This window comes from Castor canadensis, chromosome 1 (assembly GCF_047511655.1).
Source record: "Castor canadensis chromosome 1, mCasCan1.hap1v2, whole genome shotgun sequence".
Classification (NCBI taxonomy): Eukaryota; Metazoa; Chordata; class Mammalia; order Rodentia; family Castoridae; genus Castor; species Castor canadensis.
This window is the reverse complement of record NC_133386.1, coordinates 143657157-143666911: the sequence shown is the minus strand read 5'-3', so window position 1 is coordinate 143666911 and position 9755 is coordinate 143657157. Positions and strand designations below refer to the sequence as shown.

The 9755-nt window shown below is 38.1% G+C and overlaps 1 protein-coding gene across 1 annotated transcript; it reads left to right on the top strand.

The window, feature by feature from the left end:
• Window positions 1–362: 362 nt before the first annotated feature.
• Window positions 363–1348, top strand: Or52l1 (olfactory receptor family 52 subfamily L member 1). Its single transcript, XM_074066948.1, has one exon. It carries the CDS (start codon window positions 395–397, stop codon window positions 1346–1348), a length of 954 nt encoding a protein of 317 aa, XP_073923049.1. The 5' UTR covers window positions 363–394.
• Window positions 1349–9755: the final 8407 nt, after the last annotated feature.

The window sequence follows — 9755 nt, the reverse complement described above, 5'->3', positions numbered from 1 at the left end:
GAGACTAGTTTCAAAAGTAACAAGTTGACTTATAGAGTTCAATAATACCCAGAGAATTAATAAAGAGAATTCTTAAAAATTGACAGTTCCAAAATATAAGCAATTGAATGGTAAAGTTTAAACATCTCTCCCAAGGCAAGCATGTGTTTAACCTTGTCTCTAAATAAAAGCAAACTTATCCTAGTTCAGACTTGAAGTCTCACCTGTAAATAGTTCATCTTTAGAAAAGGAAGTTTTTCTTCTTTATATCTAACTAATTTATTCTTCTCTTGTCTTGTAGTTTAAGTCACTTTGTTCTTCTGATGAAGATGGTAGCCAGATCTGGACAACATGATAATGTATCAAGAATGGGGCAACTTTGTTTTCTTTTCTCTCTTTCCTCTCTAAGCTGTTAATGATGGTACTTACCAACTTCAGCTGGAGACCACCCCAGCTTTCTTTTTTCTTAGTAGGTATTCCAGGTTTAGAGGAAAGTCAGCACTGGATAGCATTGCTTCTGGGTGCCCTTTACTTCCTTGCTTTAGTGGGCAATTTTACTATTCTTTTCATCATTTGGAATGACTCCTCCTTGCACCAACCTATGTACCTCTTCCTGGCCATGCTAGCTGCTATTGACCTGGTCCTGGCCTCCTCCACTGCACCCAAAGCCCTTGTGGTGCTCCTGGCTCATGCTCATGAGATTGGGTACATTGTCTGCCTAATCCAGATGTTCTTCATTCATGCATTCTCCTCCATGGAGTCAGGTATACTTGTGGCCATGGCTCTGGATCGCTATGTAGCCATTTGCCACCCTTTGCACCATTCCACCATCCTGCATCCAGGGATCATAGGGCATATTGGAATGGTGGTACTGGTGCGTGGTGTACTCCTCCTCATCCCTTTCCCCATTCTGTTGAAGAGTCTTATCTTCTGCCATGCCACTGTCATAAGACATGCCTATTGTGAACATATGGCTGTTGTAAAACTTGCCTGTTCAGAAACTACAGTGAACCAAGCTTATGGGCTATCAGTGGCACTGTTTGTGGTTGGTCTAGATGTCTTGGCCATTGTTATTTCCTATGCCCTCATCTTGCAGGCAGTGCTGAAGGTACCAGGGAGTGAGGCTCGACTGAAGGCCTTCAGCACGTGTGGCTCTCATGTCTGTGTTATCCTGATCTTCTATGTCCCTGGAATATTCTCCTTCCTCACTCACCGCTTTGGCCACCATGTACCCCACCATATTCATGTTCTTCTGGCCACACTCTATCTCCTTGTGCCTCCTGCCCTCAATCCTCTTGTCTATGGGGTGAAGACTCAGCAGATTCGCCAGCGAGTACTTAGGGTATTCTATATAAAAGGATTGATCTGAGCACATCCTAAATACTTTCTTCAGAGACTCCTTTCATGGACACTACAAGAATCAATGACTGGTATGGATTATATGGATAGAGGTCATTCTACAATTAACAGTCCTTCTAGTCTTACTATTACCATGCAAAGAATAATCATAGATACTTGAGTCCACAGTCTATTGGGGTGAATCTGGATAGCTAGATTTGTGAATGTTTTCCCCTTCATTTTTTTGTCCTCTCTTTGCCAGAAGGATTTGGGTATAGGATACATAAATAATAGTTCTGGATATGTCATTGCTCCTGCCTTCATCCAATAACTGATCATGAAAGACCATCTGGAGTGGGAACAGAAAATCCCAAACTTTGCCTGGTTTGGGGTTTAGAGTGTCTTCAAAACTCCAAGTTAGTACAGTATCCTCTATGGCATTGGATCCCTCTTCAAAACAACTGAGAAGGCCACAGTGCAAAAAAACCACCCTTGGTTATAGTATGGATGTTACTCATTTACTTAAAATACGTGTAAGTAGGCAGATAGTATATACAACAGATTCTAAGAATAATAAAATATCCATATTTTCCAGGAAGAATTACATATATTTAGTATATTTCCTTTTAAAAGTCTGTTTGTATTTTAAAATTTATTTATTTTTTTGCTTTGGATAAAGAGGGAATAAGACCAAGTATTGGAATATGTGTATATTTTATGTGTCAACAAAATAAAAATAATCTTGTAATTATTCACATCTACAAAATAATCAAAATGTGCTTGGTTCTGGTGTCAATAAATATAGCTTTAATAAATGTAGTAGCAAATATAGTTATGTCACCTGAAATGAGTTTCTCTTTTTAAAATAGTGGATATAAGGTGATATCAATCAGATCTTCCAATTCTGTTGGTAGGGAATGGGTAAAAACTTACAAGAAGACTCGCACAACTGGTGTATTGCATCCTGTCTGTTGGATGTTACCTTAAAATCTGATTTAACTCCTCTGTGTTCCTAGAAAGTGATACATTCTATTCAGTCCTTGAAGAAACCATGTCATAGCTATGCTGCAGTATGATGCCCAGGTGATGCTAATATCCTATTTGGGGATTTCATATTAGTAGAAGTGGTGGAGTAGACGGTTGGTGTTTTGTGTTATCATTATGCAGGGGTCAAGATAATTGCTATATCTTTCCAATTTTAGTATACGTGTCACCAAAGCAAGTACTTGGTGTTTCTACTTTCTCCGATCATTGCAAATTTTACTTCTGATGGACACTTTTCTCTCAGAGAGACTGAGTATACTAGTTTTAGTTTGACTGGCACATGTGAATGAGGTAGGGAGGGCTGGTATAAGTTAGTTTGTTGCAGGAGGACTTACATGGTCTCATCAGGTTGGTTTCATGTCTAGGACTTAAACGCTGGTAAGCTGTCCCTGGGAAGCCCAGGCTATGTTGTATAACATCTACTGGAAACTATCTTTCTTGACCTTCAAGGTATTTTTCTTTGATGGGCTATAAAATGAAGTAGTTTTCTGTTTTTTACCATTTACACCACTTGCTGATGCTTGGAATATAGATATGATTGTGAGAGCAACTTTCTTCAATCACAAGATGGAAATATGAGCTAAAGATGGCAGAACACAATATAGAAGAGCCTGTGTCCCTAATAGTCTCTGGCCACCAACTCTGACTTGAACGTGAAATAGAAATAAACTTATGTCTGGAGTAAGCACTATATTTTGGGGGAAATCTTTGTTACAGCAGACTAACCTACAGCTTAAAAAATGTATGGTTAGTTTTAATCTCATAACTTTCAGTGAGAAATGTGTCTTTCTGCCTAAAGCATGTCTGTAATAATTTCCTTTTGTAAAGGTTTTCAATTTTTGTCTAAAATGTTTTTATTTTATATTTTATTCTATTTTTGTCATGGTAATTGTATTCAAATGACTATTAACAAACTGTTTACATTATTTTCTTACTATTTATTTATTTATTCATTCATATGTGCATACATTGTTTGGGCCATTTCTCCCCCGTACCCCCGCCCCCTCGGTCTCTCCCACACCCCTCTCGCTTTCAGGTAGAATCTGTTCTGCCCTTATCTCTAATTTTGTTGAAGAGAAAACATAAGCAAAAATAAGAAAGATAAAGTGGTTTTGCTAGTTGAGATAAGGATAGCTATACAGAGATTCCTAGCATTGCTTCCATGTACAAATGTGTTATATCCCAAGTTGATTCATCTCTAACTGATTTTTTCACTAGTTCCCAATCGCCTTCTCATATTGATCTCTGTCACTTTAAGGTTTCTGTATTAGTTCCTCTGCAGTGGGGATATCAAATATTTTCATGTTTTGGGTTTCTTACCTATCCCCATATCTCCCGTATGTGTTCTCCCCTTAGCGTGTGACCCAAGTCCAAGCACATTGCTATATTTGCCCTGGATCTAAAGCCCACATATGAGGGAGAACGTATGATTTTGGTCTTCTGAGCCTGGCTAACCTCGCTCAGAATGATGTTCTCCAGTTCCATCCATTTACTTGCGAATGATAAGATTTCATTCTTCTTCATGGCTGAGTAAAATTCCATTGTGTATAAATACCACATTTTCTTAATCCATTCATCAGAAGTGGGGCATCTTGGCTGTTTCCATAACTTGGCTATTGTGAATAGTGCTACAATAAACATGGATGTGCAGGTGTCTCTGGAGTAACCTGTGTCACATTCCTTTGGGTATATCTCCAGGAGTGAGATTGCTGGATCATACGGCAGATCTATGTTTAGATTTTTAAGAAGCCTCCAAATTTTTTTCCAGAGTGGTTACACTAGCTTGCATTCCCACCAGCAGTGGATTAGGGTTCTTTTCCCCCCCATATCTTTGCCAACACCTGTTGTTTGCAGTGTTTTTGATGATGGCTATTCTAACAGGGGTGAGGTGGAATCTTAGTGTGGTTTTGATTTGCATTTCCTTTATGGCTAGAGATGGTGAGCATTTTTTTCATATGTTTCTTGGCCATTTGAATTTCTTCTTTTGAGAAAGTTCTGTTTAGTTCAATTGCCCATTTCTTTATTGGTTCATTGATTTGTGGAGAGTTTAGTTTTTTGAGTTCCCTGTATATTCTAGTTACCAGTCCTGTGTCTGATGTATAGCTGGCAAATATTTTCTCCCACTATGTGGATGGTCTCTTCAGTTTAGAGACCATTTCTTTGGTTGTGCAGAAGCTTTTTAGTTTTATGAAGTCCCATTTGTCTATACTTTCTCTTAGTTGCTGAGCTGCTGGGGTTCTATTGAGGAAGTCCTTGTCTATACCTATTACTTCCAGAGTGTTTCCTGCTCTTTCCTGTACCAACTTTAGAGGTTGGGGTCTGATATTGAAGTCCTTGATCCATTTTGAGTTGATACTAGTACAGGGTGATAAACAGGGATCTAGTTTCAGTTTTTTGCAGGCAGATAACCACTTTTCTCAACAAAATTTGTTGATGAGGCTGTCTTTTTAGCGCCTTTGTAAAAAATAAGTGGTTATAGTTGTGTGGATTCATATCCAGGTCCTCTGTTCTGTTCCACTGGTCTTCATGTCTGTTTTTGTGCCAGTACCATGCTGTTTTTATTACTATTGCTTTGTAATATAGTTTGAAGTCAGGTATTGTGATACCTTCAGCATTGCTCTTTTTGCTGAGTATTGCCTTGGCTATTCACAGTCTCTGTGTTTCCAAATGAATTTTATGGTAGATTTTTCAATCTCTGTGATGAATGTCATTGGGATTTTAGTGGGAATTGCATTAAACATGTAGATTACTTTTGGAAGTATAGACATTTTTACTATGTTGATTCTACCAAACTATGAGCATGAGAGATCTTTCCACCTTCTGTAATCTTCCTTGATCTCTTTCTTCAGGGGTTTGTAGTTCTCCTTGTAGAGGTCTTTCACATCCTTTGTTAAATTTACTCCTAGGTATTTGATTTTTTTGAGGCTATTGTAAATGGAATTGTTTCCATGTATTCTTTCTCAGTTTGTTTGTTATTGGTATATAGAAAAGCTAATGATTTTGTAAGTTGATTTTGTATCCTGCCACCTTGCTGTAGCTGTTTATGTTGTCTAGAAGTTTTTGGGTAGAGTTTTTTGGGTCTTTAGGATATAGAATCATATTGTCTGCAAATAGGGATATTTTGACAGTTTCTTTACCTATTTGTATTTCTTCTTCTTGCATAACTGCTCTGGCTAGGAATTCCAGTACTATGTTGAATAGGAGTGGGGATAGTGGGCACCCTTGTCTTGTTCCTGATTTTAGGGGAAATGGTTTCAGTTTTTCACCATCAAGTATGATGTTGGCTGTAGGTTTGTTATATATAACCTTTACAATGTTGAGGAACATTCCTTCTATTCCTAGTTTTCTTAGAGCTTTTATCATGAAGTGGTGTTGGATCTTGTCGAAGGCTTTTTCTGCATCTATTGAGATGATCAAGTGGTTTTTGTCTTTGCTTCTATTAATTTGGTGTATTACATTTATAGATTTACATATGTCGAACCATCCCTGCATCCCTGGGATGAAGCCAACTTGGTCTTGGTGAGTGATCTTTCTGATGTGTTGTTGGATTCAGTTTGCCATTATTTTATTGAGGATTTTTGCATCGATGTTCATTAAGGAGATTGGCCTTTATTTCTCCTTTTTGGAGGTGTCTTTGTCTGGTTTTGGGATGAGAGTAATATTGGCTACATAAAATTAATTAGGCAGTGTTCCTTCCCTTTGTATTTCATGAAACAGTTTAAGGAGGGTTGGTATTAGTTATTCTTTAAAGGTCTGATAGAATTCAGCAGTGAATCCATCAGGTCCTGGACTTTTCTTTTTTTGGGAGACTATTGCTGCTTCAATTTCATTTTGTGTTATAGATCTATTTAGGTGATTAATGTCCTCTTGGTTTAATTTTGGATGATCATAAGTATCTAGAAATTTGCCCACTTCTTCAACATTTTCAAATTTATTAGATTATACATTCTCAAAGTAATCTCTGATGAGTTCCTGGATTTCCATGGTGTTTGTGTTATCTCCCCTTTTTCATTTCTGATTCTACCAATTTGGGTTTTTTCTTTCCTCATTTTAGTCGGGTTTGCCAGGGGTCTGTCAATCTTGTTTACTTTTTCAAAGACCCAACTTTTAGTTCCATTGATTCTTTGTATGTTTATTTCTGTCTTTTCATTGATTTTTGCTCTTATTTTTATTATTTCTCTCTTTCTCTTTGTTTTGGGATTTGCTTGTTCTTGTTTTTCCTAGGAGTTTGAGTGTAGCATTAGGTCATTGATTTGAGATCTTTCTGTCCTTTTAATATATGCACTCATGGCTACAAACTTTCCTCTCAGGACTGCCTTTGCAGTGTCCCATAGGTTCTGGTAGGTCATTTTCATTTTCATTAACTTCTAGGAACCTTTTAATTTCCTCTTTTTTTTCATCAATGACCCATTGATCATTGAGCAATGTGTTGTTCATCTTCCAACTGTTTGCATGTTTTTACTATTATTTTTGTTATTAAGTTGTAGTTTTAATGCATTGTGATCAGACAGAATGCATGGTATTATTTCTATTTTCTTATATTTGCTGAGGCTTGCTTTGTGCCATAAGATATGATCAATTTTGGAGAAGGTTCCATGGGCTGCTGAGAAGAATGTATTTTGTGCAGAAGTTGGATGAAATATTCTGTAGACATCAGCTAGGTCCATTTGATCTATGGTGTCATTTAGATCTAGGATTTTTTTAATTGATTTTTTGTTTGGATGACCTATCTATTGGTGATAGGGGGTATTAAAGTCTCCTACTACCACTGTGTTGGAGTTTATATATGTTTTTAGGTCCTTCAGAGTATGTTTGATGAAACTGGGTGCATTGACGTTGGGTGTATATGGGTTCATAATTATTATTTCCTTTTGGTCTATTTCCCCTTTTATTAGTATGGAAAGTCCTTCTTTATTGCATTTTATCAATGTAGGTTTGAACTCTACTCTGTCCAAGATAATGATTGCTACTCCTGCCTATTTTCGGGGGCCATTGGCTTGGTAAATCTTCTTCCAGCCTTTCAGTCTCAGGCAGTGCTTGTTTCTGTCGATGAGATGGGCCTCCTGTAAGCGACAGATTGTTGGCTCTTCCCTTTTAATCCAGTTTGCCAAATGGTGTCTTTTGATGCAGAGTTAAGTTCATTAACATTCAGTGTTAGTATTGATAGGTATGGGTGATTCCTGTCATTTAGTTGTCTTTGTTGTTTAAGGGTTTGATTGTGTGTAGCTAAATCAATGTTATTCTTACTTTCTTGCCTTTTCTTCTCCTGTGGTTTGGTATTGCCTGCCCTTTCATGGTTTTGTTTGCTTTCATTATCTGTGTGCAGAATTCCTTGAAGAATCTTTTGTAGTGCTGGCTTGGTGGTCATATATTGTTTTAGCTTCCGCTTATCATGGAAGACTTTTATTGCTCCATCCATTTTGAGTGATAGTTTTGCTGGGTGAATATCCTAGGGGTGAAGTTATTTTCATTCAGTGCCCAGAATACCTCACTCCATGTTCTTCTTGCTTTTAATGTTTCCATTGAAAAATCTTCTGTGATTTTGATGGGTTTACCTTTGTATGTTATTTGTTTTTTTTCCCTTACAGTCTTCTTTATTCTCTGTGCTTGTTATTTTAACGATAATATGTTGTGGGGTAGTTCTATTTTGGTCAAGTCTGTTTGATGTCCTGGAGGGTTCCTGTACCTGAATGGACATAGTTTTCTCTAGATATGGGAAATTTTCTGTTATTATTTTGTTGAATATATTACAAATTCCTTTTGCTTGTACCTCTTCTCCTTCAATACCCATGACTCTCAGGTTTGGTTTTTTGATCCAGTCGGTGAGTTCTTGCATATTCCTCTCACAGGTTTTCAGTTGTTTGAGTAATAGTTCTTCAGTTTTTTTCTTTAATTTCCATTTCATCTTCAAGTTCTGAGATTCTGTCTTCTGCTTGTTCTAGTTTGCTGGAGTGGCCTTCCATTGTGTTTTGTATTTCTGTTTCTTTTTTTTTTTTCTGATGTTTTCCATATCATGGTTCACTTCCTCTTTAATATTGTCAATTTTCATCCTTAATTCAGTTATCTCTCTATTTATGGTGTTCTCTGTTTCACTTTGGTATTTATTTAGGGGTCCTATGAGTTCACTTATTTGTTTCTGTGTCTTCTCATATCCTTTATTTTTATTGTCTTGGAATTTCTTGAGTGCCTCATGTACATTTTGGTTGACCTTATCTAGTAATATCTCCATGAAATGCTCAGCGATTTCTTACAGGATTTCTTCTTTCAGGGTGTTCTTGTGGACTTTTTGGGTTCCTTGGGATAGTCTATGTTTGTTTTGTTGAGGTCTGGAACTGGGTATCCATTTTTTTCATTTCCCTCTGAATCCTCTACTATTTTATTTTTTGGGAGGAGAGAATGGTTTCCATCCCTTTTTTGTCTTCCCATCATTCCACTTGGTGCTCTTTCTGTCCTTGTTGTATGTGTAATTTAGTGTTAGCTAACTTACAATAGTAAAAGTAACAAGACCAAGAATAAAAAAGAAAGAAAGAAAAGAAAGAAAAAAAAATAGAGAACCAAAGAAATCAACAGGGAGAGATGGTGTCCTAACCAACAGTGAACAAGACAAGCACTTCAAGAGAAAGAGAAAAAGGGAAAAAGAAAAAAAATTCCAGGTTCAGGAACAATGAAGTTTCAGTCTTAGTAGTTCTGGTGTTACTCCTTCAGCATTCAGTCCTGGTGGCTCTGTCATTGTCTTGCCAGGTGGTTGGGTCAGGAGACAGCTTTGTGAACCGCTGTCTGCTGTATTTCAGGCAGCGGCTCCTCTGCTGTCTACTGTCAGCTGTCTGCTTTTGCAGGCTTTGTTTACTGAAAGTTTGCATGTAGAGCATCTCCTTGCTCCTCCCCCCCTTCTCTGGTGGAGGGGCTTGCCTGCAGTCTACTTTTTCAGGCTTTGTTTACTGAAAGTTTGTGGGGAGAGCTGCCCTTTCCCTCTTCTCCTGTGGAGGGGCTTGCCTGCCGGCTACTTTTGCAGGCATTGTTTACTAAGAGTTTGTGTGGAGAGCAGCTCCTTGCCTCTCCCCACTTCTCTGGTGTGTTCAAAGCCCCTGGCCTTTTCTGCTGCATGTCCTTTTCAATTCTTTGTTTATTATTCAGTATTTTCTTTTGTAGGGTGGGGGTCAGTCTGTCCAGGGGGCTATGCTAGTTTATCCCAGGGGTGATTGTGAGAGTACCGCATGCTGCTGCTTATTTGCTCACCTGTTGTTCTGCATCTCCCAAGCAGGTTTGGAGTCAGTGTCGGGTGGCGCAGGAGCTCTCCTGGTTTCTCAGTGTAACCTGGTGTGGAGAAGCTTTGTGCAGGCTGGGGGTTTGGGGTGTCAGAGTTTTGCTTATTCTTGGTGGTTTTTTTCTTGTGT

Excerpts from the sequence above, each read along its gene's own strand:
- Or52l1 (XM_074066948.1), top strand. The coding sequence starts at position 395 with ATGATGGTACTTACCAACTTCAGCTGGAGACCACCCCAGCTTTCTTTT.